At 35.8% G+C, this 26800-nt stretch overlaps 3 protein-coding genes, 2 non-coding genes and 1 pseudogene across 9 annotated transcripts; 3 read left to right on the top strand and 3 right to left on the bottom strand.

Annotated features, from left to right (window-relative positions):
* Window positions 1-51: 51 nt before the first annotated feature.
* TRNAC-GCA lies at window positions 52-123 on the top strand. The gene has a single exon. It is a non-coding gene; the product is annotated as a tRNA-Cys (tRNA).
* An 851-nt stretch (window positions 124-974) lies between these two features.
* TRNAA-AGC lies at window positions 975-1047 on the top strand. Its single transcript has one exon. It is a non-coding gene; the product is annotated as a tRNA-Ala (tRNA).
* Window positions 1048-1099: 52 nt separating this feature from the next.
* Window positions 1100-13844, top strand: LOC110731652 (vacuolar protein sorting-associated protein 8 homolog). The gene is made up of 19 exons (XM_021911527.1): window positions 1100-2737; window positions 3100-3408; window positions 3559-3777; window positions 3893-4013; window positions 4076-4281; window positions 4461-5094; window positions 5738-5802; window positions 5911-6012; window positions 6121-6266; window positions 6349-6404; window positions 7661-8325; window positions 8412-8602; window positions 8788-9091; window positions 9544-9831; window positions 9918-10027; window positions 11021-11333; window positions 11937-12335; window positions 13183-13423; window positions 13503-13844. The coding sequence occupies exons 1-19, from the start codon at window positions 1226-1228 to the stop codon at window positions 13526-13528; spliced, it is 5907 nt and encodes a 1968-aa protein (XP_021767219.1). The 5' UTR covers window positions 1100-1225; the 3' UTR covers window positions 13529-13844.
* A 795-nt stretch (window positions 13845-14639) lies between these two features.
* On the bottom strand, window positions 14640-16722 carry LOC110731653 (60S acidic ribosomal protein P1-like). Its single transcript, XM_021911529.1, has 4 exons — window positions 16595-16722; window positions 16383-16488; window positions 15013-15219; window positions 14640-14922 (listed from the first exon to the last, which is right to left on the bottom strand). Exons 2-4 carry the CDS (start codon window positions 16449-16451, stop codon window positions 14869-14871), a joined length of 330 nt encoding a protein of 109 aa, XP_021767221.1. The 5' UTR covers window positions 16452-16488; window positions 16595-16722; the 3' UTR covers window positions 14640-14868.
* A 1350-nt stretch (window positions 16723-18072) lies between these two features.
* LOC110731650 (serine/arginine-rich splicing factor SR34A-like) lies at window positions 18073-25244 on the bottom strand. 5 transcript variants are annotated; one of them, XM_021911525.1, is made up of 14 exons: window positions 24588-25243; window positions 23116-23158; window positions 22321-22439; window positions 21633-21698; window positions 21376-21450; window positions 21155-21293; window positions 20866-20912; window positions 20721-20778; window positions 20086-20135; window positions 19942-19998; window positions 19399-19520; window positions 19242-19286; window positions 19104-19148; window positions 18073-18462 (listed from the first exon to the last, which is right to left on the bottom strand). In XM_021911525.1, the coding sequence occupies exons 3-13, from the start codon at window positions 22405-22407 to the stop codon at window positions 19124-19126; spliced, it is 771 nt and encodes a 256-aa protein (XP_021767217.1). In that variant the 5' UTR covers window positions 22408-22439; window positions 23116-23158; window positions 24588-25243; the 3' UTR covers window positions 18073-18462; window positions 19104-19123. The 5 variants fall into 5 exon arrangements, 4 of the variants coding, with proteins under 4 accessions (XP_021767217.1, XP_021767218.1, XP_021767214.1 ...); XM_021911526.1 differs by lacking the exon at window positions 23116-23158 and adding an exon at window positions 22576-22827; XM_021911522.1 differs by lacking the exon at window positions 23116-23158 and having other exon boundaries at window positions 24588-25241.
* LOC110731498 lies at window positions 24434-26336 on the bottom strand (annotated as a pseudogene).
* Window positions 26337-26800: the final 464 nt, after the last annotated feature.

The following is a 26800-nucleotide window of genomic DNA, read 5'->3' as shown; positions in this document are numbered from 1 at the left end:
CTTGCAAGACAATATATTAAATGTTAAATTTTAATTAATTTAATAACAAGTGGGTCCATAGCTCAGTGGTAGAGCATTTGACTGCAGATCAAGAGGTCACCGGTTCGAACCCGGTTGGGCCCTGTTTTATTATTATTAATATTATTTTTTCCAAACGTGATCAAACTCGTACTCAATTTTTTTTTTCTTTTTTTTCAAACGTGATCTAACTCATACTCAAAAACATGTTTGATAGAAAAACATAAAATCTCTCCTTCCTTTTTTTCATCATCTTGCCTTTTGATCTACTTCCTCCTCCAATCTATTTATTGTCATTCGAATGTAGACTTATTCTTGGGTAATGATCAACGTAATTTGCTTAAGCTCGACTTTTAGTGTATGGAAATAATAATTCGACCATCACTTGATCATGAATTGAATTCTTCTCCTCCTTTGTAATTTGTAGTTTCCATTATCTATGTACATGAAAGACGTTGAAGCGGCCGGTAATTGCAATGATTTGATTTTGTTGGAGTTAGATGTGATCTTACGTCATGAGAATTGGGGGTGGGGGACTAGTGCATGTCTAATATTGTCCTAACAACTATCCTAAGAGTGTGATAGATCGATACATAGGAAAAATAATGTGGAAAGTCAATATAGTTGTATATGTTTAAAGTATACTAGCTCGGAAGTTTAATTTTCATTTCGATCAAACTCCCACTAAAAGCACTTTGAGGTGGGATTCCCGTATGACCTTACCTCACCCTTCATTTCCAAAGGACCTAACCCGCTACCCCAAATCGGGTGTATATATAAGAGATCCCGTTCCGATCCAATAAGACCCTTCTCATTATAATTTATTCATTGTAAATATTGTTGTTGTTGGACTGCATTCAATTTTTGAGCAAAAAATGTACGGAGTAGGAGGAATCTAGGGGTATAGTAAAGAATAGGAGTAGTTAATATGTAAAATACTTCATATTACATCAATTGGGGATGTAGATCAGATGGTAGAGCGCTCGCTTAGCATGCGAGAGGTACGGGGATCGATACCCCGCATCTCCATTTCTCTTTATTTTTTGTTTTTAATTATACTACTATTTTTCTTTGCTCCTAAACTATAATAAACTCCTCAATAGTTCTGCAATTGATCTCATCTATCATTCAATAATTCTTCAATTTCATCTTCTGTTATGATTCTTATGAACTACCATAACAATAATAAACCTTTAATTTTTTCTACATGACTAATTATTCAGCCACCTCACAATCTCCGCCGGAGATAGAGGAACTCGACCTCGACTCATTTCTCCGGCGACACAACGCCGCCTCCTCCGACGAAGACGACGCCGGAGACAATCGAAATTCTGACATTCTTCATTGTTCAATTGACGACATCCTCAACGATTCTTCTTCGGATTCCGATCACGACGCAATTTCGGTATCATCTTCTGTTTCTCAAACTAAAACCCTAAATTCCGACAATAAACTCTTGAATTCGACGCAAAGTAGGTATAGTTTAATACAAAGGTTAAAATCCGATGAATTTGCTGAAAATTCTAGTAGGAAACCGCCGATTCCGCCGCAGAATGTGCGGAATTCGTCGATTTTCGGCGGCGGAGTTAGTAGGAAGCCTGGGGCGGCGTTTGCGGCTGCTGCTGCGGCATCGAGGAATGTTCGGATGCCTCGTGCTGCGGTGATTAAGTCGAGGAGAGCTTTGAGTGTGAGTTTGGAGGGGAAGGTGTCGGATGGTGATGAATTGTTAGGGTTTGTTAGGGATGATGTGAAATCCGAGGGTTGTGATGGTGATGGCAATGTAAGTGAGGTTGTTGGAGAAGTGATTGAGGAGAGGGAGGATGGTGATGAGTCTGGCAGTGTGATGGATGTTGGAAAGGGGGAGATGATTGCTTCACTGGAGAAGCAAGAAGATTCGGAATTCGAGGATTCGAGTGTCGAACAGGTGATTGAAAAGAGAGAGGATGATGAAAAGTTAGGTAGTGAATTAGAGAAGGATGGGGAGTTAGTGTCTTGTTCTGAGAAGAATGATGATATTCCGGAGTGTTGGGATGTGGAGAGGAAAGATAGTGTGGATTTTGGGGAGAAGAGAATTTGGCATTCGTTAGATGATGAAGGGGAAGAAAGGATTGAGGAGAAGAATGTGGTTAGTTTGCATGAGAATTCTGTTGATGAGGGAGGTGGTTTGTCTTTAGAAGTTGAGAATGAGAAGAAAGAAGAGCAGGATTATGGGTTTGGGCCGCAGCAAGTACAGGAAAGTGAGAAGAGTTTGCTGGTTTTAAATAGTGATGAATTTGGTTCTGGAGGAGATGAGGGCTCTGGAAGTGATGAGGTTAAGGAGCTTGGGCTTGCTGAGGATAGGATTGCTCAACTAGAGAGCGAGATTGATAGTACAAAGACAGAGGAGAAGTTATTTCCTGTTAAGAAGCAACTAGAATTAGCGGAAGAACTTGAGATAAAACAAGCTTCTACGGGTCAGGATTGGGAGGAGGGGGCAGCTGCGCAGCCTATGAGGTTGGAAGGTGTGCGCAGAGGTTCGACTGTTCTGGGATATTTTGATGTAAATGCTGATAATCCAATTAGTCGAGCTATTAAATCTCAAGCATTTATCCGTGATTATGGTACCTCACAGGTCATTGCAGTGCATCTCAATTACATTGCTTTGGGGATGTCTAAGGGTGTCGTCGTCGTTGTGCCAAGTAAATATTCTGCACATCTTCCTGATAACATGGATCCAAAGGTTCCTGCTTTATCTTTCACCTCAGTGTCTTAATTTATTACATGTCTCAAAGTTTTACCTTGAGGGATGCCTGCTTACTTTTTGTTTCTGTTACCTGTAATATGCTCTGATGATCTATGAATTTGTAATGATCTATGTACCTTGTTTTATTTATTGTGAGTGTGAAACATTTTTTTTTGTTTGCTTACCCTGCAATATGATAAATTTGCATGTAAATGAATATTTGATTTCATACTTGGGTTCATTTAATGCTCTGATCATACTTCTTTCATTGATTTGAGAAATTTAATGACCTAATTAGCTATTTCACGAAGGAATCCTTTTGGCTAACACCCTATCGTATATTGTATTAACCTTTTCAGATGTTGTTGCTTGGTGCACATGCCGACCGATCCCCAGTACCTGTAACTTCTATTTGTTTCAATCAGCAAGGGGATCTTCTTTTAGCAGGTTATGGTGATGGTCTTATTACATTGTGGAATATATCTAGGGGAACTGTAGCTAGGGTTGTCACTGGAGAGCATGCTGCGCCTGTGGTACATACACTATTTCTAGCGCAGGATTTTCAAGTAACTCGCCAATTTAAAGCCGTTACTGGTGATTGTAAAGGACATGTTCAGCTACATGAATTCTCCTATGTGCCAATAATTGGGGTGACAGTCAAAACACTGGTGAGCACTTTTTTTTTTCTTAAACATACGTATTTGTTCAGAAACTGCCTAGCAAAATTTGACTGTGAAATTAGTTCTTGAAAACTGAGGCACATTATTGTGTCTTCTTGACTTGATGGACAATTGACATTTATGCTGTTGCTGTAACAGTGTCTTCTTGATGGTCAAAGGACGGGCACAGTGTTGTGTGCCTCACCACTCCTACCTGATGAATTTACTTTCTCAGGCAACACCACAGGCTCAGGAAGCAGCATAGGTGGTGTCATGGGTGGTGTAGGGGGAGCATCCCCTTGGAAATTCTTCAATGAAGGTTCCTCCTTGTCTGAAGAAGGTGTGGTCATCTTTGTCACCCATCAGACTGCTCTGGTGGTATGAAGTCCTCAGATAACTGGACAAATTCCATGTACTATTTATTCATACATGCATGCTGGCATTCCTTTTAATTCCTTTTCCATTACGTTGAAGCGATGAGTATGGGATGCAGGTGAGACTTAAACCTAGCTTGGAAGTCTATGCACAACTTTCTAGGCCAGAAGGCGTTCGGGAGGGTTCTATGCCATACACTGCTTGGAAATGTACAACAAAGTCACGGGGTTCCTCCACAGGTATGCAAAGATGTCTTTTTACCTATTGTATGACAGGTGGTTAATATGTTACATTATTGCAGAAAATGTGAATGCTGAAGCATTGGAGAGGATCTCACTGCTTGCTATAGCATGGGACCGGAAGGTTCAAGTTGCCAAGCTAATAAAGTCAGAACTGAAAGATTCTGAAAAGCCAGAACTTAAAGAAAGTGGAAAGTGGACACTTAGAGTGTGTGGAAAGTGGACTCTTGAGAGCGCAGCTGTAGGTTTGGCATGGCTTGATGATCAGGTACATGTCTCTCCTCATTCAGAAGGCTTATTATTATTATTATTATTATTTTTTTAAAAAAATAAATAAGAACATTTTAGGCATATTTTTTTAGTTCATTCTTTGTTGTTGGAGGCATATATATAAGTGGAGTACTGGCCGTGGAAGTTGCTGGAAACATGACTTTTTTTCTGGCACAGATGTTGGTGATTCTTACATTGACTGGTCAACTTTGCTTGTATACAAGAGATGGGACCTTGATCCACCAAACTAGTTATGCTAGCAATGAAACTGGAGGAGATGATCTTATTTCATTTCACACGTATTTTACCAATGTGTTTGGCAACCCGGAGAAAGCTTATCACAATTGTCTAGCAGTCAGAGGAGCATCTATCTATATACTTGCACCCAGGCATGTTGTTGTTTCTCGCCTTCTTTTATGGCGAGAACGTATTGAGGTGTTGCGCAATGCAGGAGACTGGATGGGTGCCTTTAACATGGCTATGACATTATATGATGGCCAGGCTCATGGTGTTATTGACCTTCCCAGAGACTTGAACGCTATACAGGAAGCTATTATGCCCTATCTGGTGGAGTTGCTCTTTTCATATGTAGATGAGGTTTTCTCCTATATTTCAGTTGCCTGCTTCAACCAGATTGACAAAGAAGAAGAGGCGGATAATTCTCTCACAAATAGCAATGCTGCATCTTCTGAAATAAAAGAGCAATTTACCCGTGTTGGTGGAGTAGCAGTTGAATTCTGTGTTCATATTAGAAGGACTGACATTCTTTTTGATGAAATATACTCAAAATTTGTAGCAGTTCAGCATAGAGGTATGTTGATACCATGGTTTTTTTTTGCATATATTCTGCAGTGTGTTCCATAGCTTCTTGTTGATGGCTGTTCATTGTAATGTGATGCTGCTACATGAAATGTACTTCATGCACAAATAAACGTTCATGTTTGCTTTTATTGTCGAACTTTGACTACTTGTGAGAAGAAAAATGATACACATGAAATATATATATTAAAACAATACGATTATTAATCAAATTCTACTTTTATAATAAGTTTTTCATAATAATTTTACTTAAGAATTCCGGAAAAAAAGTGGTCAAGCTCAATGTAGGAGATGCAACACAACAGTTTTTTGTGGACGGAAGATTTTTTCAGCTGGAAATTTCAGGCTTTCTTGCAATAGACATTTTTTCTTTGTTTGCTAGTTTTTGATATTGTGCATACAGGTAGTCGTAAGTTGTAGACTATCCTAGAGTTGGTTTTGGAGACTCGAAGCTTTGTTTCTTGTTCCTGATGTAGTTTGCTGCTTTGTTGAATCGCAATATTATATTCGTTTACTTCTTCTTTTTTCACCTCTGTAAAAGAGAAAACAAAATGTGATACAAGTTCAATGTTTAAACTGGCCTGGATAGTATTATTTTGACATTTGCTGTTTTCTTTTTCATTTTCTTTATGAAGATACATTTTTGGAGCTTCTGGAACCCTACATATTAAAGGATATGCTTGGATCACTGCCTCCTGAGGTATTCCTAATCCAAATCTAATTACCTTTTCATACTTAGTTTTTTAAAATTGTCTTTCCTTGAGAAAAATAACTAATAATCTTGACTGATCTTTGTTCCCTTCATTAGATTATGCAAGCACTAGTAGAGCACTACAACAGCAAAGGATGGCTGCAGCGAGTGGAGCAATGTGTTCTTCACATGGATATTTCATCCTTGGATTTTAATCAGGTCATATCCATCTTTTATATTGCAGATAGTTGAACCAGTTAACTTCATTTGGTAGCTTATGTTGTCACAAACCAGATCTTGTACTGATTTGAATTGCAAAAAATTTAGGTTGTGAGGCTATGTAGAGAGAATGGTTTGTATGGTGCCTTGATATACCTTTTCAACAAAGGGCTAGATGATTTCAAGACTCCTTTGGAAGAATTATTGAATGTGTTAAGAAATCATAAAAGAGATGCTGCTACTGCTGCTGTTGGGTGTGTAGCTTGGAGATGCATTCCCTTAATTTTGTTATACGTTTTGAGTATTATCTATCACTAATAAAATTATAAAATGCAGGTACCGAATGCTAGTTTATCTGAAGTATTGCTTTTTGGGCCTTGCTTTTCCACCAGGTATATATTGGTTGATTATCTGCAGGGTTGTCATAAAAATGTACTGGCATTGCGGTTTACTCACGTGATTATCATGGTCATTGTGATTATCGATTTTGTTGCTTCATAATAATTTCAATCTTCAAGCACGGGGTTTCTTAAAAAACTAAAAACACATTTTAATTACAACTAGTGTGTGGCCTGGGCAATGCACGAGGTTTTACTTTGAAATCAATAAATATTACTAAGTATTTGAGCTATATAATATAAACTATATAATTAAAATAAAAGTGAACACTAATAACTATGAAACTAAATAAGTGCTCTCAAATTGATGTTTAATACAAAGTATTTAGTATGTTATAATTGAATATGAAACATAATTACAAGATAGCAAAGATGGTAAAAACATTCATTTATTTCTTATTGGTCTTGTGTTCAAACCTTGTAATAAACATTTTTGTTGCCATTAAAACATGTTTATAGTATAATGGATGATGTGGCATACAATACATGTGAAAGGTGATGTGGCATACATCTAATACATGTGAAGGCTTGAAGGGTGCCACATGGCACATATTCTGTTTTAGGAACGCTTTTTAATAGATAAGTATAGATTTCCTTCTGCACTTCTCATTGGACTTTACTTGATAAACTCGTGTTTCACTGGGATGATCATATCAGGATGGAGTATTGTTTCAAGGAATACATCATCCAAATAATGACCACTGGCACTCTTCTTTTCTGTCTATTCAATGGGCTACTTTGTGATACTGTGTGAATATGTTTTCAGTATTGACACAATACTTTAATAGCTTCATGGTTTATGATTTCTCACACAGTTGATAATCATTGCTGCTAAAGAAAAGAATGGTTTATGTTTCTGTTAGACTTCACTTGTTTTTTCTCATTTCTCATTGCTGTTACGTAAGGTTTCACCTCCGTGTATGGCTGTCACTTCAGCTATTGTATCCAGGCTCTGCTGAATGAATGATATCGATTTCCTGATATTCAGAGATAAAATTTATGACAGATATAGGGTAACAAACATGGATATTTTATAATAATCTTCTCTTGTTTATTTATTTGTTTAACAGTTGACATCCTCAAGAAATTTCTGGGGAATTTCCAACAATCTTGTGATGCTTTAATGTTTCTTCTCCCCATTTGGCTCTTTTTATTTTGAGTTTTTGCCTCTGCTGTGTGGTTATTTAATTTTCTTGTGATCACATGACTTCAACCGTGAATCATGAAATATATCTGTGTCTATTATGCAGGACATGGAAAACTCCCTTCTGAGCGGCTCCCTTCTCGTAGGATGGAGCTTTTACAATTTCTGCTGCAGGATTCTGGTGGCTCAAAGTCACAGACAGGCGCAAGCTTAACTTCAACTGGAGCTTTCCTGAACTTGCATTATCTACTAGAGTTGGATACAGAGGCTACATTAGATGTTTTAAGAATGTCGTATCTGGAGGATGAGCAATCCAAGCTTGATAATTCTCTGCCTAATTCTCCAGATGCCACTGATGACAATCCGATTGATAATGAATTAATTGCTGGTGATCAGGATATGCTGGTTCAGAAAATTGTTGATGCTCTAGTTATTGTTCTTGATGTAAATATTTCTCAGTCAGTCAGATCTACGGGCGATGATGATGCTAGTATGGTTGTATGGCCTTCAAAGAAAGATATAGGTTACCTCATTGAGTTTGTGGCTAGTTATGTTGCATGTAAAAGAGCTAATGTATCAAAGAGTGTGTTGAGCCAAATATTGGAGTACCTCACTTCAGAGAATCATCTTGCACTTGATGACCGTGAACAGAAACATGAATCTAAAAAAACAAGGGAGAAAAAAGTACTTGCTCTGTTGGGCGCAGTTCCTCAAACAGAGTGGAATGCATCCTATGTCCTGCATCTGTGTGAAAAAGCTCAATTTCACCAGGTGTGTATACGCTTTGTGTTCTACATGCTTGACAATTGAAATTACACTATTTAGCTTTATAGTGCTGACTATCTTCCCTATTTCAGGTTTGTGGCTTAATCCACACCATCAGACATAATTATCTTGCTGCTTTGGATTGCTATATGAAAGATGTGGATGAACCAGTGCACGCATTTTCATTTATTGATGGTATATTACTGCAGCTCAGTGAAACTGAGTCTGCTGCTTTCCAATCAGCAGTCATTCCTCGGATTTCAGAGCTAGTCACTTTGAGCAGGTAGATCTTATAATGGATTTCTAAAGTTTATCTCCCTTTGTTTTGCGGAGCATGTGAAATTTTTTATGTTGTGGAAGTGAAATTGTGCTTTTATTTGCATGGTCAAAACAGCCATTTATTTGCTCTTTAGCTGAGATAAGAAGTTTTGTTTGTTTACTTATTGTTTTTTGTTCTGGCATTTTCAGAGAATTCACATTTTGCTTGGTGATTTATCACTTAAACAAAGAAAGGGGACATATTCTGTCTAATCTTCAATCAACCCCAAGAAGCCTTTTCCTTTATCTTAAGACTCTTTTTGAGGTTTATCATTCAGGCGCCCTCAACTTTTCTTGTATAGAGGGGGATGGTATCTTTGATGGTCCCTGGGGCAGACAAAATGATGGGAATATTACTCTGGCAGCTTACCTAGAAAGAATTTCTGAATTTCCGAAAATAATACAAAATAACCCCGTTGAAGTGAATGATGACATCGTTGAACTATACCTCGAGGTTTGTCTGTTCACACATTCTTCCCCTTTATTTTATTTATTTATATATATATATATATATTTTTGGTTGGGGGGGTTGCGGGTGAGAATGGAATTTGTGGATTAAAAAAACAGTTGCTTGCTTGCTGTGGCCTGTGGGCCTTAATGTTACACTTTCTATTTTTTGCTCTTCAAGCTGTTGTACTTACTCTCATAAGGTGCCTTGACGTGAATTATCTGCTACATTTTTCTTTTTTGCAATTACTAGAATTCTTCAGTAACATAATATCTAATTCAAATTTGGCTAACATTACTAAGTATCATATGCTACCCAACTATTGCCACATTTTTTTCTTTGCATCTACAGACTGTTCTTTGTATTGAAGCTACCTTCAGCACAAAGTGTTCTGGCCCCCATATTTTTGGTCCTGCTATTGTCATAACGCTTTAACTAGATTGTGTTTTTTTCTACAGCTGTTATGTCAGTTTGAACCTGATTCAGTTCTCAAGTTTCTAGACACTTTTGAAAATTATAGAGTTGATCGCTGTTTGTTGTTGTGCCAAAAATATGAAATCGTTGATGCTGCTTCGTTTTTATTAGAAAGGGTGGGTGATGTTGGAAGTGCTCTTCTGCTTACCCTCTCTGGACTCAATGATAAATACATCATGCTTGGTACGGCAGTGGGAAATACAATTTCAGACATGGATGTAGGCAAATATATACATAAGGATTGCTTTGCTGCTGCTTTTGGGTTGAAAGAGGTGGTTAGATTTTGTATTTCTATATAGAAATGTTCTTAATGTTGTTTATTGCATCAGATAATAATGTGATATCTATTTCCTCGCAGGTACAAGACATTAAAAAAGTACTACATTCATGTATTGGCCTTTGCCAACGCAACTCACCTCGTTTGAATCCGGAAGAGTCTGAATCGCTTTGGTTCCATGTGCTAGACTCGTAAGTTCTGTATCCTTTTGTCTATTAACAGCTCATAATTGTTTGGTTCCTTGGATGCTTTTTTTCCCTTGAAAGTTGATTGTTGTGGAAGTCATTTTGTCCTTCTTTCTGTTGACATGACTGAACAGTACAGCAAGTAAGATTAGATAATTTTTTATTATCACACGACGAAAATAATTACATGGCACTAAATAAGTGTATAGTGCAACTTATATTCCTGCATCTAGGTCTATTTCCAATTTGCTTCAGTATCTCAGTAAACATTACTACGTATAAGAAAAGATAAGAATTTTCCCTCTGGATTTTAATTATTCCCTTGCCAGATGGAGCAAAAAAAAAATACATTAGGTGATGTATGTAAATGACTAAATGGTTTTAAAATAAGTGAATTGGGACATCCCAAACAACACTTGTCAAAATGCGATGGGTATGGAAAGTTTAGCCATTGCAGGGATAGTATAATTCATCTAAAATTCAGATCTGTGAAAAGATATTGAGAGCAAGTTGCAAACAATTAACATATATCAACAGTCAAAAGCAATAGCATGTTATGCCTCAGTTGAGTAAGAATTGGATCTGAATTTTGTTTGCATGAATTAATAGATTTGGAGAAAGAGGATGAAGAGAGAAATTTACAGATTATGTTGTATGGTGGAGCTTGGTGGACTGGGAGGCTGAGGAAAGAGATGGTGCACTTAGAAGTATCTATTATTTTGGATTTTTTTTTTTTTTTTTTTTTTGTTTTTTTTTGGGGGGGGGGTGCGTTGAGTGGTAGATGGGTTTGTTGAGAAGAAAAATGAGATAATTATTGCGATTAGTAATTGTGATAAGCAATTGATGGTACAAATGCGTTTCTTTTTTTTAGGGGAGATGATAATATAGAAAAATACTTTAAGATCTTAAAAAAAAAAAAATTGAAAATATGATCCTTATATTTCTGAAGAAGCTTCACATGCTATCTGCTAGGTGGTAACTATTTATATTTGCTCTCAGGTTTTGTAGACCCTTACTTATTTCTCAAGGTAACTCTGAAAATGGCATTGTAACTCAGTCTTCAAACTTTAAAGATGACTTGGAGGCCAATTCCGTCTCATGGACGATTTACAGGACTCAGAAATGTGCTCCTGTTCTGAAGAGAATATTTTCTGAATTTGTTAAGGAAATTGTTGAGGGGATGATAGGATATGTTCGCCTTCCATCTATCATGGCAAAACTCCTGTCAGATAATGGAAGCCAGGAATTTGGTGATTTTAAGCTGACCATATTAGGAATGCTGGGAACATACAGCTTTGAGAGGAGGATTCTGGTAAGTACATTTTTCCATTTGAAGTATAATTCTCGGTTGTTAAATTCTTATTTATGTGGCTGTATTAAAGACATTTACTTTAAAATTATTGAAACTAGTAAGAGTATATAGAATTTTTAACTGTAAGGCATAAATTTTGTGACTTTTGTGACTATTAACGATTGATTCTTTGAGTTTCAGGTGTTGAATTGTATGTTAATAAACCCTCATCGTTTTTTAGGTGGCCTAGTAGATAAGGATTCATTTTTACTACTGACCTATGGGGATCTAGCACCTCGAGTGGAGATAGCTAGCTCACTTACATCTCTGTCGGCTTTAAACATCCATTTTTTTCTTTTCTTTTTTTTTTTAAAAAAAAAAATGTATAAGGACACTAAATGTAATTCTATCACAGCATCACCTGTGCGGCTGTGCCTGCTGTCCTTGTTTAAACTAGCTTCAAAAGTGTGAACTTCTGGGGCCATTATGCATTACCTTTTTTTTTTTTTTTTTTTTTTTTTGGGGGGGGGGGGTGGGTGGTTTAAACATGTGACTTTTTCATTATGATTCCAATACTGACTTCTCTTTGAATTCACTTTTCACCAATATTTATAATGCTTTCAGGATACCGCCAAATGCTTGATAGAGGATGATACATTCTATACCATGAGTTTACTCAAGAAAGGTGCTTCAAAGGGTTATGCCCCTCGAAGTCTTCAGTGCTGTATATGTAATTGCTCCTTCAAGAGCTCTTCAAATTTTGGAATCCGGGTGTTCAATTGTGGTCATGCAACCCATATACAATGTGATGTTCAGGAGAATGCTACAAGTAGTCAAAGTTCCTCTGGTGGATGTCCAATATGTGTGCATAAAAAAAAGATTCGGAAAGCAAAAGGTAAGATGGCAGAACTAGGTTTAGTGAGTGCTTCACCGTCTACTTCCCGACGAGCGCAGAGCACAAGTATTCTTCACCCTCATGAACTGGATGTATTTGAAAACTCCACTGGCCCTCAAACTTCAAGAGTACGTATTTGTGTATTTTCTACCTCTTTAAGTTTATTCTGTTCTATTTCTATATGATAAGCTATCAAAATTTATTTGGAGCTATTTTTTGTGACCAGTTGGCAGTTGTCATGAATCTGACCTTGCAATTGCACAATAAGAACCACAATAAATCAAAGTTCCCGTAACAATTACACCTGTCATGTAATTGGTCCTGTGCCCATGCAAGGATCATTAATAAACCTCACTTTAGAGTTCCACAATCATTTAACTTGTGTTTTTTTCTGGCATGAAATATAATGCCTTCAAAAAATTCATTATATATTTACCTATTTGAGACTATATATCTTGAACAAACAAATTCATACCCTTTTTTTAAGGGAAAGGGTGTGGGTGTGTTGGGGGGGGGGGTGTACTTAGTTTAATTCCTATCAGGCTATAGTTAGGTGATCAAACAGAATTTACTGCTACAGTACTCATCCTCACATAAATCATTCTCATCCATGTTTCTGTTACCTCTTAATCCATTGCATTTCAAGAATTACATCCTCTTCTTATCTAGAAGATAGCCCCTCCCAAGATTTCCAATCCCAGCTACACCTTTAATAGCTGTTATGATCCTTCTCAACTCATCTTCTCTAGAATCTCTACAACATAATTACTTTATAACCTCAAAGAATTTATTACTCATTTACATTTACACTTAAATCATTCTCATCTAGGTTTATGTTACCTCTATTCCCTAAGCATTGTCTATAACAGTGTGTTTGGTATAGTAAATAGATTATCTGTTTAGCATTGATCTTGCTTATTTTGATTCGTTCACCGGCACTCCAAAATTATCTTATCCTGTCTTGCTATACTACAGTTTGAAATCCTGAATAGGCTTCAGAAGAACCAGAGATTGGTTACTTATGATACCATGCCCCAGCTGAGGTTAGCACCTCCATCTGTTTACCACGAAAAAGTAAACAAAAGAAATCATTTTACAGCAGGGGGAAGTAGAGAAGGCTTGATGGATTCTGAAAAGCCTAGTAGAAATAAGCAACTCCGAGATCTCAAAGTAAAAGGTTCATCAGTTAGGTTCCCGCTCAAATCAAAAATATTTGGTAAGTTTATTGTTTATTCCTCCATATACATGTTTGTTGGCTATTTACGCTCCTAATGCATGGTAAGAACATGCTGCAGGCAAGGAGAAGACTCGTGTCAACTAACCATGCTGCTGGTGTTGGGATCAAGCTCGGTACATTCCACTGGTCATATTGAATATTATTAACATTTTCACATATTAGTATCCACCTTCTGATTAACTCATTTTTGTTTCAATATCGTAGACTCGTAGAGAGTAGAGACATCAATCCCCTTGTCCTTAAAATCAATTGTATCCCTGTATATAGCTATTCAAGTTAGGTATACTATTACACCAGATTTTGGGAATGAATTCCTTGTAATATCTTCTTGGTGTTGAATATATATGCTCTTCTTTGTAATATGAACTACTTTGATCCAAGGGTTTTTGTAACCTGTAAATGTCGTACTTGGTATAAAGGTGTCCTTTCTGCGGGAAACAAAGTAAACCGATCCCCCACCAACCCTCCATTCTGTGCACATTATAAAAAGAATAAACGAGTTTGCTGATCTTGGTTTGAGCTAGTAGGACAGCCTGTTTCAGCGTGTGAACTTATGAGCCTGAAGTCAATGAACGCTGAGTTCTTGTTGTCTCAATGTCAAATTTGGCTTGAGCTTCAATTGCTCGGAATTGCCATTGATTTTTCAGTATCTGGTATACTGTCAGGTGATTTCAAGAGGCAGGTAATTGTATACAACTACTCATTTACTGTCAGGTGATTTCAAGAGGCAGGTAATTGTATACAACTACTCATTTACTGTCAGGTGATTTCCCTGGATTTCCCTGAAATACTACTTGTATGGTTATGTAGAAGTACTCTTTCGTTTCAGCAAAAATAAGTTCAATGTCGCCAAGTTGACATTTGTCACACAGCTTCATTGCCTATAATCTAATAATCTCTACAATCATGATCTGTAATTCTGTAAATTTTAAGTCCGAACAATATACGGAGTAATTATTTCAGTTAATGATCACAGACTTTAACAGCCAACGCAATAACTAAAATTGGTTCACCAACCATATTTTCGCAAAAATCATCAAACAAATAAAAATTCACAAATTGCGTTTTAATTGTTGAAAAATTGGTGAGGAAAGTAATACTAGTACACATAGGCATTGTTGAAATAGATTGCCTTTCTGGAAATACGTTAAAGGGCAAAAAATTAAATAAAAACAAGCATATATGCAACATGAAATTACCCTAACATAAGGAAGCCACCATATTATGGAAGGGCCAAAAATCACTAGATTACTTTGTATTCAAAAGAGTAGATGACTCCACATAATAGTAACAATAGCAAAATCTCAACATGTCTGATCTCCCAACGTACACAAAAAGAAAATTAACATAGATCTCTTGAAAATTGTAACTAATGTCATCATACTAATTAACTACGACAACGAAAAAGACAGGTGCCTTGCAGCTTAGTCGAACAAGCTGAATCCCATGTCATCATCACTCTCTTCCTTGGGTTCCTCCTGAGAGGATAAAATATATCAAACATATTTAGCCAAAATTCTACAAGCATTGCCACAAGGAAAAAGCTAACAGAATAAAAAAATATATACCTTCTTCTCTTCCTTCTTCTCTTCAGCAGCAGGGGCAGCTGCAGCACCACCTGCAACGGCAGCAGCAGGGGCAGCACCTCCACCAGCACCTACATTCATGATGAGATCCTCAATGCTCCTCTTCTCAACTAGCTTGGCAAACAAATTTGGCCAGAAAGACTCGCAATCAATGCCAGCTGCTTTAACAAGAGTGGCAATCTTCTCAGACTGCAAACAAAATGGAATTCTCATGAGCACATAAAGCTATATTATACTTGAACATATGAGCACCAAAAAAAAATATCAAAAATTGCCAAGAACATATTACAAATTCACAATGCTAAACAATTTGGTAATAGAGATAACCCAAACTATAATGCATTATTCTAAAATACCTGTTTAAAATAATTTTAATTTCAATAAAGTAGGATAAAAAGACAAATATTTAGGTATAAATTTTACACCAACCAATAGATGAATTGCACTTCTAATTTACAATAAACAATCAATTAAACTGCTAGAATAACAATTTCAATCGTTACTCCTACCAACAATAGTCCATACTCCGAATATTATACCAGATTAATAGCTTCAAAGTAATCAATTATGGGGAGAACTGGAGAATAGTACTCTTGCAGCATATAAAGGAATCAGCACACTAAAGAATAGATGATTGATAATTCATTGAAACCATTACCTAGATAACAATTGGCAAAAGTCCTAGATGATTGATAATTCATTGAAACCATTACCTAGATGATTGATAATTCATTGAGAATAGTACTCTTGCGGCATATAAAGGAATCAGACGTGCTTAACGAAGACAAACAATTGGCAAAAGTCCTAGATAACAACATCAACATAACCTAAATGTTTAACTCTCGCCAACTGTTTAAAAAGTTCTTAATCCTTCTAATAGATAATAGATAGGTAATAAAATCAGCATAACCTAAATTCTAAAACCTAGTACTACTAGTCTCAACGTAAATTGTTTAACACTTTCTTAATACATACAAAGGTAGAATAAATCTTAGAATTGAATTCCTGCTTAAAGCAACCAGTTAAGAGCTCTTGCAGTATAAGAAGATCCAAACAAACAGGTAACAATGTATAACACAAAATCTCAAATTGACGAGCAAAACAAGAGAAAATACGAATACCTAACCATTATTAACTCCAAAATCATCAAACCAAAACACAGGTATAATACAATCAACAAATTGCAAAAAATTCCAATTAAATTAGCAACAAAATCATTGTAAATGAAATCAAAGTCTTCCAAATTTTAAATCTAAAAATTATTATATACACAACACGATGAATTGCGATCATAAAGCACTATCAAAATAACAAAATCAAATCGAAAAATTAGTAAATGAGCAGAACATTACAGTGACGGCGACTTCGTCGTCGTGGAGGATAAGAGCGGCGTAAGTGCAAGCGAGTTCTCCGACCGACATTGTTAATTGAGTTTTGTAACGAAAAACACAAAAATCTCTGCAAAAACAATTTCCAGAAAAATACAAAAACATGAATAAGAAGATTAATCAAAGAAACTGGAGATTAAATCGAAGAAATTGAAGAAGAGAAGAGAGAGAATTACCAAAGGAAGAAGATGAATGTTCCTGCTTGCACGCGGCTACAATGGAGAGCAACTAGGGTTTTGAAGCAAAAAGAAGTAAGTGGCTATTTATAAGATGATTTCTCAGGGTTTTGAAGCTTTTATTGCGGTAGGTCTTCTTTTGTGTTGTGGACTTTTTAAAGGGCCTTAACAAATCAGAGCCCATTAAACAAGGTTTAGGCCCATTAAAATCTTCGATGACACGTCAATTTTTTTTAATTATCCAATTAAGGTTTTTTTTTTTAACAAGAATCATTGGATGTTCTAATCATGATAAAATTTGGTTTAGCATAGGAGTATAGGACTATAGGAGAAATCTTCGATGACATGTTGCTGTTTAACTCATAAACATTTTATTAATTGAACGGTATAATAAGTTATTTTAATGATTTTGCGAGTATATGAGTAAGTGACTATTAATATATCATAACTCTGCTCATAATTTTGATTATCAGTAACGTGAGTTTAGAACCTGATGTGCATCCACACTGTTACGGTGAAAATAAATAAACATTTTATGGGTGATAATTGTACATTTGTATCCACACTGTTACACTTGTATTGTATTTGTACTCGTTGGGGCAAGGTCGCAAGGATGAGGAGAAATTTTATACTTGTTGTTATCTTATCATAAGGTTGAAAATGTTATTTGAAGATAGGATGAGGTAGAGGGAAAAAAAGGGATCAACATCTGCATCCGCCTTGCCCAAAATTACTTTAATGTCTTTAAGTACAACTTTGAAGGAACTACATTACAATGTAGAGATTAAAGATTTTGGCACTTCAAGAAGGGATCAAAGCAACTCATTCTCTAGGCTAACATTTTTGAATGATTAGTTCAATTAGTTGGAATTTATCAAGCAATTCACAACAGCATACGTTGAGTTGAAGTTAGATCCTTTGTTTGGTCACTGGTATAAGGAGACAAATCAAGGTCGAAATTCATGGCTAATTTAGAGCATAATGTTTATTTTATAAAAGTCGCTTAAAACATATAAAACACACGAGCGCACACACACACATACAAAATCAGTTGAAAATGGTTGGCTTTAAACACCAGAGAGTCGCTTATTAGGCACTCAGTGCACACAAGATGAGCTGAAGATAAATTCTTGGTTATATTGCTTCTCAGATCATTAAAAATACGAGAATTCGATGGTGGAAATTCATGTAAAAAATGCTATTGTATATGACTTCACTTTTCTTTTGTCTACTATATCTGACACATTTTCCTGAACCATGGAAGCAGGAGGATAGTAAATACAATTAAGAATAAACTAATTTAACTTTCTATTACAAATATTTAACCCTTATAATTTGATTGTAAATAAATTCATTGTTCTTTCGAAACATATTAGTAAAACAACATCAAGCATGATACATCTCAAAATTTTGATATTATTTATCCATTAAATCATGGGACTGAAAAGTTTACCACTACAATGAAATCCATTCAAAAATTTAAATCAGAAAACAAAGTAAAAATGTAAACTTGTCCAAATTCCCAAAGGCATAAATTCGAGTCTCATGTGTACAATGGCAAGGTTCAACAACCTAGCATATTAGAAGTGCTAGCTCTCTAATGCAGGCAAAGGTTGTCAGCGACAACACGTACGACCTGCCTACGATGCAACTAGGATACCTAAACTACATTACATGGCAACAAAGTCACCATGATATCCAAGTACAAATCAAAGCTACATATCGTTTGCCACAACAATGCTTCATAACTACATTACTACACGTTCATTACTTTCTGAGATGGTAAGCCAAAGTAGAGCGATTTTCACCATCCCTTATTCCCATCTCCTGATGAGAGTCACCAAAGTTAATCCATAGTAATGCAGGCCCTGTTGTTAGGCAGAAATAAGGTTCAGGGCAACGTACAATAGCTATGTTTATATGCAAATTAGATGGTGAATACTTCAGATAGCATAACGTCAAAGAAACCAGAATTCAACTACCTATGCATCATTAGTTCCAGAACAAAAAATTACCTATGCATCATTAACTCATCAAGCATGTTTACAAATGAACTATGTTTCTCAAACATAGCAAGACTCATTTATCATGAACACTTGTCCAGTTGTCCTTAGTCATTTTGCAACCCATGACTTGCAGAAAAGCAGCTTTTATGCCTGTCTACAACAGATATAGTACCAAGCTCTTATTTCAAGTCTTCTACGCCAGTCTGCTTCTACTGTAAACATGTTTACTCTCAAGATACTGCAGAAGCTGAGCTAGGGTTTCTTGGACATTATATAAACATTTAGATAGTTGTAATGCATGTCACACCCTTAACTCGGCTTTGTTGTTTGCATAGAAATAACATTACTTTTATCATCCATTAATTGATCCATCCCTAGTACTAATTCTACTACTCTGACATTCTATTTAGCAGTCAACAATACTCAGTAATATGAATAAGATGATCTATTTGATCATCAAATTGTATGTAAAATACCATTTAATAGCACTATAGGTATTTTACCTTGAATATGAGGCATTTGTCTAGAGCGGAGAAGCAGACTTTGACCTAGATCAACAACAGAAGGAAAGAAGTTTAAAAATAAAACAATGTTTTATTATAATATGCTGATTATCTAGGATCAAAATTGAAATACAGTACCTAGTTGGCTGTGCAGGGGATGCAGACCTAGATCTTGGAGCAGGTCTGGTTACATATATAATCATGTCATTCTTTGTAGACACCAGACAATGAACTTGATAAGCAAACAAGGGTGCCAAAATAGATCTGAATCGCCAATATATCATTAGCACGTTACCTTGGGCTCTTTCCTACACTCTTGCTTCTATCTCGGATAGGGGTCCTGCTTCTATCTCGGATAGGGGTCCTGCTTCTACTCCTGCTTCTGCTCCTTTGTGGACTACCCTCGTAAGCTTTTATCTGTCAAGTGGGTTTCAGAAAATAGGGAATGAAGAAGATGAATAGTGTAAAGATTCAACTATACCTTTCAGAATTAAATCAGCTCCTACAGACAAACATCCTTCATGTTAGATTAACAAGAGGCATGTGCCTAAGTGGCTACGTTTATGTTTTCTCCTTATCACATCAAGATCCACAATACATGTCCCAACCTCTCTAAGGGTAATGCATGCATAGTAAAATGAAAGCAATAACAGTCAAAAGGACATACAGTCATTGGTTATAATTTTTAACAAAGAGAATTCCTAAACCAATAGGCCAAAAACCAAAGACAAGACATTTGCTATTGACAGCAATGTGTTTTTATGGCCTGATGGCAAATAAGTAAATCGAAAATTAATCATAAAAATCTGTAATTACTACTATAGTAAAGGAAATTTACCCGAATGTAAGACTTTGAGAAAGGATTACGAAATTCAGTGTCATCTAGCTTCCGGATCTGTGTAAAATTTATCAGTGTTAAGATAGAATATCATTACTTTATTACCATTGACTATCAGAAATTCGGAATACTCTTGATACTTACAGCATATTGCATGTCCTCGTAATTAGTGTAGTCAACCATTCCCATCATACCTGAAACAATATTATTATTTCACAAATGATAGTTATCAATGAAACCTACACCTCAACAAGCACTGATTTTGGAATAATTTCTTGTTGAAGAACATAAGGATCAAATTACACATGATTGACTCATTAGAACAAATAATTTTTTTGACTGAAGCACACTATATACAGACAACAAATTTGAGCATAAGAATTTGTGGAGAAAAACTTAAGTAGACTCAAAGTGAGCAAGAACATAGCTATAAGTAATGTAATTCCTGACATTCACTCACCTTAAAATATAGCAAAGCTATTCACCTAAATACTGATCTTTTATTCTATAAATCTTTTCAGGTAGGTTAAGGAGGGTTTAAAATTATGTAAAGAGAAATAAAATAAAATAAAATAACGTATCACGCCTCAAGTCTAGACAAGGAAATAAAATCGTGATAGGATTTACACATTACATTTTACTCGGTGATCCATCATCAGCATCTAGAAATTAAGATCAAGATGTCCATTAGATAGAACTTCAGAGGTTACCCTATTTCTTTAGGAAAATTTAAGAAAAAGACAACACTGAAGGATAAACTAGAAAAAGATATAGCATACCTTCACCATCACGGAAAACTTGGGCAAAGCAGACATCCCCAGCCTTACGCATATGGTCCTACAAGACAAAGTAACAGTGAGAATCTGTGACACCAGAGCAATTAGACATTGGTGAAAAGAAAAGGAAAAAAGTCAATTTACACACCTTTAGATCTTGCCATGAAGCTGAAGGTGGCAGTCCACGCACAATTACTACATAAATAAGAACACGTGTTAACAACCCACACAGGAGAGAAATAAGTAAGGTTCAAAGATGTGGCAAACAAGTTTTTGCACAACACTAAACTTTACACTTGACCACATTACCAATGATTTTTGATATCCTCACTAAAAGTCCAAGCTATGCTGCTATCACTTCTAAACAACCCCCCCCCCCAAATTCCCAAAAGAAAGTATAGAAAGCAAAAGGATAGTATCCAAATTATTTGGTATACCTCGAAACTCAGAACGACGAGAAGCACCAAACTGCCCACCTCCACCTCCACCCCCACCACCTGCACCTACACCCCCACCACCACCACCACCACGTCGGCCAACAGGGGACCTGCCTCTACCTCCATGAGCCAACTCAACCTGAATAATGAACTACTTAGGTCTGAACATATTGAAAACGTAGCAGCAAGTAAAACATGTATGTTTATTAGGTGACATGTACCCTCAGAAGACAACCATCAAAGTTATAGCCATCACGACCCCTAATTGCTTCTTGAGCATCCCTAGGATCCTCAAACTGTAAGAAAGAAACAACAGTATAAGAAACTGCAGAATAGCGAGCTAAGGATACATCTGGGACATTGATCTGAATGCTAACACTGGGCAGGCCTCCAATAGGCCAAGGTGAGAGCCCTTTATTGGTTCCTGACCCTGGCTGATCAGCTCAACGATGTATGTATGTGAAAATGATGGGAATACCTCCACAAATGAATAGCCTGGAGGGCGTGGCGGAAGCTTCATTTCGATATCTACGATACGACCATACTGCAGTAAGAGGAAAACATATCTTAAGAATTCAGTATATATTTAAAAAAAAGCAAAGCAGATTGGTGCACATCAATGAAAATACAGTATTTCTTGAAAATAATAAAGTTTTGTTTGGGCTGGCACTGCACTTGACACGCTAGAATTCCATGCTACGAAGTACAATGAAGAGTAACAACTAATACAATGAGATAACCACAATAGAATTTGCAAAAGCTTGCACACATATGAACACAGATACAAAAGCCAAAAATAACCTGGCAGTGTCCCATTTCCCATGTGCAATATATAGAAACTAATTCAATGAGATTAACAATAGTCACTAGCAGAATAGTCAACAGAGATCTACACAGCATCAAGGTTTATCATTGAGATATCTACTGATTCAGACATTTGACTAGGATAGGAGATGCTGCACTCATATCATTGCAGCAAGAGGTACATTATCTCTTAGAATGTTAAACTTCATGCAAGAACTAGTCCATTATAACTTTTTGGTTACTATGAGAATTATAAAATCTCCCAACTAAAGGTTGTTGAATTTATATACAAAGATTACACTAGATAACTACCATGAATTCAAAATATCTGAACATATTTAAGTTGAAGATGAAAACAGAACCTTGTAAAATAGATCTTCAAGCTCCCATTCCTTTACATCCAGGGGAAGATTACCAACATAAATTGTGCGGGAGGCACGGCCAGCCATCTCTGCAATGCGTCTATTTAGCAGCAATTTCTCTACATACAACAGAAATACTTATCAATGAGGGCATAAGAGGACATTAAACACCGATCATCTAATAAAAAAAGTTTCTTCAAAAAGTAGCTTCAACAAAACAGCACAGAAAAGCAATGCCCAAACTGTGAAGCGGACCATGAGAGCAATTCTTGACGTGGATCTACACAACTTTCACTGTTTATTCTTCCAAAATGCTCCAGGATTAATATTAAATCATATAAAAATGACCCCCCATCCTCTTCATGATTCTTGCAGAGGCAAAGAAGACCTTCTAAGCATGAGCAACAATCTCCATTACCAGGAAATCCAGAAAAAGTACACTGAACTCTCCCTCTCTTTTCCTACATCCCTACATATCTTGCTCCTATTTGTCCAAGCTCCTTTCATCTATCATGAGGAAAGCTTGAGTCATCAAATGTGACAATACGGAGAATAATTCATGCATTTATCATCAGTTATTAAATACTTCATTATCAACCACAGAGAAAAATGATGTATAGCTCCACGTCAATTTCTCGTGAATATTGTTTTGTGACCAGATGCAGATTTAGATCGGGAGGCAAACACCAAGTACAGGGGACTCAAGATTTATAAGTTATTGTATACAGTTGATAGTAAATTCAATTTTGCAAGGTTTATGGTCATTTGCAATGTCACTTAGTAGTTAATGAATACCAGCATCAGCATAAGAATCAACCCAGTGCCTCTAAAAAGGCTCCTGTCCAAGGCAAAGTAAAGGGTTAGCTTAAACAGCCTTACCAAAGTAGTCAATGACCCATTAACATAATGTTAAAATAGAATGTTGAAAATAGTTATGAAGATGACTATAAGTAATGTTGCTTAGACACAAGATAGAAAAAAAAAGAGTTGATGAAAGAAGTTCAAAAAACCAACAAATAACCTTCAGCAGTAGAGACACAATGTGCATTAGGAATTTTATTCATTAAAAATAATGTGTGAATGTCAAGGTGCTTCAAAAATAAAGGCCCAAGAACATAATTTGAATTGATTAATGATCCTTAAATAAAATTCCAGTTTCTCATAAGCAAGCATGCTCTATCGAAGCTGCTTAAGTTTGAGCTTTATAGGGAATATGCATAAGAATAATGTATATTTTACCATAAACAAATTAAAGGTGGAATTATTCTCATTAGCACAATTTAGAATTCAATTACAAAACTACAACAGCAGCAAAGCCTTATTGTTGTCAGCTAACTAGCTAAGTGATGACTGCAAGACATTCTTACAATGAGAGCATTAAAGTGTTCATGGGTAAGTAGCAAAAGCCCTAAAATTCTAGCTTCCTAGCATAGTCAGCTTAAAATTTGTGATCAACTCATGAACCTCGTCAATAAGTAACGAATTGCATGTTGTATGATGACACTTTTTCACAAAAAAGCAAGCAATATCTAACACAACACAGCTTATTTGCAACAGTACAAGAATGATAGCATGAAATTTGTATTCACAAAGTTGTCAATTGTCACCATCTTTCGTTGAAGATATTCATTTCCACTAGCACACGAATAATAAATCGAAACTTTGATTTGGCTATAGCCATTGTCACCTTCAAAATGCTCCCAGGATTTGAGCCCATAGCGCCAACTCAACAGTAATACATATGAAGTGCAAAAAAAACATGTAGCAAACAAACAATTCCAAACCACAAAATAAAATGAAAAAATGGATGAAAAGTACAATCCATCCAAAAACTACCTTATAATTGAACGAACAAGCCAATGTCGGATCTATAAATCAACCCATTTCTGGGAAATTAATCCCTTATACGGGATTATCGTTGACTGCTTAGTAACTTAATCAAAACAAAGGCCTGCAATCTCAACATTCCACGCATTTACCAATTCAATTTCTGGGTAAAATTACTACTACAACCAAATTTAAAACCCATATAAACAACTTCAAATTCTTCCCGAGTTTAAACATATACAGACATAAAGTTAACGCTAATCTGTAAACCCCAGAAATTAAAAAATCAAGAATCACCATTGCACTGATATACCAAGACTAAATACTGGCAATAAACAAAAAATAACTCAAAAATTAAAACTTCAATTCAGATAAACAACAAAAAAAACAAAATAAATAACAAATAAGAGACAATAAAAAGATCTGGGTGATGAAGTTACTTGTTAATGAGGTAAAAAGCGAAGTTGAAAATCAGTTGAGTTTGCAAAATCTTCGTCTTCTTGTTCAAGTGTTCTGGTATTGCAGCTTAAAGCAAAACAGAGAGAATAGAGGTTTAAAGAAAAAGGGAAAAAGCCCAGGTAAAAATGTAGAGTATATCAGTCTATTGTGTTTGTGTACCCTAAAACTGAAAATGAAAGTGAAATTAAATCGTGCGACACATAATTAATGGCAAAGATGATAAATTTTTTTTTTATTTTTTTCAAAAAAGAAAATGGGGATTGGATACTTTGGAGGAGGTTTGAAGTTAAGTAGTGATGAAACGTGGCAACAGCCAGTAAGCTGTTGGTTTTAGTAAAGGAACTTGAATTCTCTTGGCATGTCATTCTACTCGTTGCTTACTGTCTCGAGATGGGAGAGTTTTTTATTTTATTTTTTTATTTTTATTTTTTTTTGGTTTTTCAAACTTGACCGTGGGGTTAGAGGTCTTAGAGTTTGAACAAGACTTCAACTACGGTAGTACTTGTACGAATAGTAAATAATATGGTTGTTTGGTGGATGAATAAAATGGGTATCGAGTACATTCGAGTGTATATATATCATATATTTATTCTACAATGACTAGCTACATGTACATGTAGTTTTGGATTGCAACATCATACATAAAAAAAAAAATAAAAAAAAAAATAAAAAATACATAAAAAACATTAAACAAATCAATATATGTGTATTGGGTTGAGTGAAACTATATAGCTCTGTGTAGTTTGGCCTTAGCTACAACCTATGTAGCTCCACAATGGCTAGCATATAGCTTTAATTATTTAGAATTTGCAAGCAAGTCCTTTTATGCAACCATTGTGGATGCTCTTATAATATACTTCTTGCATTTCTATTTAGTTGACGCATTCAATTTAGACACACATATTAAGAAGAGGAGAGAGAATGATAAAGCAAGTGGGGTACACTAATAAATGCAAGGTAAAAAAACTTACCCAAAAAGGAAACGTATCAACTAAAAATAAACTTCCTAAAAAAAATACGTGTCAACTAAAAAAAACGGAGGTAAAGTATATGATTCAGGTGTTACATTTATGTTATGTTTATAATAAAGTAAAATATGAGTGTATGTAATTTGTAGCATTAGCAAATGTGTAATATTGAGTCGCTGTAATTATTATGACATATTATTGCCACATTAGTCTATACATTTTAAGTGTATTTAAAATGCATGTTGATTTGGATATTTGATGGGGGATGTGAATCAAATGTATGTTAATTCAATTGTCGCTCTATTGGTGCCCGAAATCGATCGTCGCACGAGATCTAAATAATTGCCAGTAAAAGAAAAGGTTACCGTTATAGCGGCATTAGGGAATAGCTCCTTAGCGTCAGCTGCTAGAGTATCCTTAAACAAATTGGCACGGATTTTTCCATTGTGACTATCTTGATACCCTAAAATATACACATTTGTGACATTTATTCCCAAGGAGACCTCTTTGCTGTTAGTTTTGAGCTTCACCCACACATACATCGCACCTTTTGCTGGATTATTTGGCGTTGTCTGTATCTCACATGTTTTCGCTGAGCTAGCGAGCTGATTTCACACTTGGGTTATGAAGTCTGAGTACTTGATTTCATAAAATTCAAATGCGACAGTACTTAAGCACACAGTTGGATGAATAAAAAAAGGACGCCATAACCAGCATTATCATGCACCACTAGATACATTTTGCGGCTCTTGACAACTCCATGAGTAGCTCTTTTAAGCCTTATTTGGTTGGCATAGGAAATAAATTCCCATGTAAAGTTCTAATACATGGGAAATTATTTCCCTATGAAATTTCTAGGAATTAATTTTGTTTGTTTGTCAAATGGAAATTTGTAAATCATGGGAATTGTGAATGACCAAGAGTGGGGTGGGTAAATAAATTCTCATGTTTTGCGGGAAATGAAAATCCCCATGAGCTGTGATTTCCTCCATTTTTACTTTATAATGTCAACTAAACAACATGGCCAAAACGAAATTCATGGGAAATTTGATTGCCTATGGAAATCAAGGGCAATCAAACAATACCTTAGTGTAGATGTAAGAAATGTATTTTTTAGGTTTTTTTTTTCTTTTTTTTTTTTTTTTTGTGTGCACGCACGTGTAAAATGCTTATACATACAACGTAAAATAACTAAATAGGCTGGCCTATATATACAAGCTACAATG

The sequence above is a fragment of the Chenopodium quinoa genome, unplaced genomic scaffold, assembly GCF_001683475.1.
Source record: "Chenopodium quinoa cultivar QQ74 unplaced genomic scaffold, ASM168347v1, whole genome shotgun sequence".
NCBI lineage: Eukaryota > Viridiplantae > Streptophyta > Magnoliopsida > Caryophyllales > Amaranthaceae > Chenopodium > Chenopodium quinoa.
Note: the sequence above shows the minus strand (reverse complement) of the source record. Positions and strands in the feature narration are given on the sequence as shown.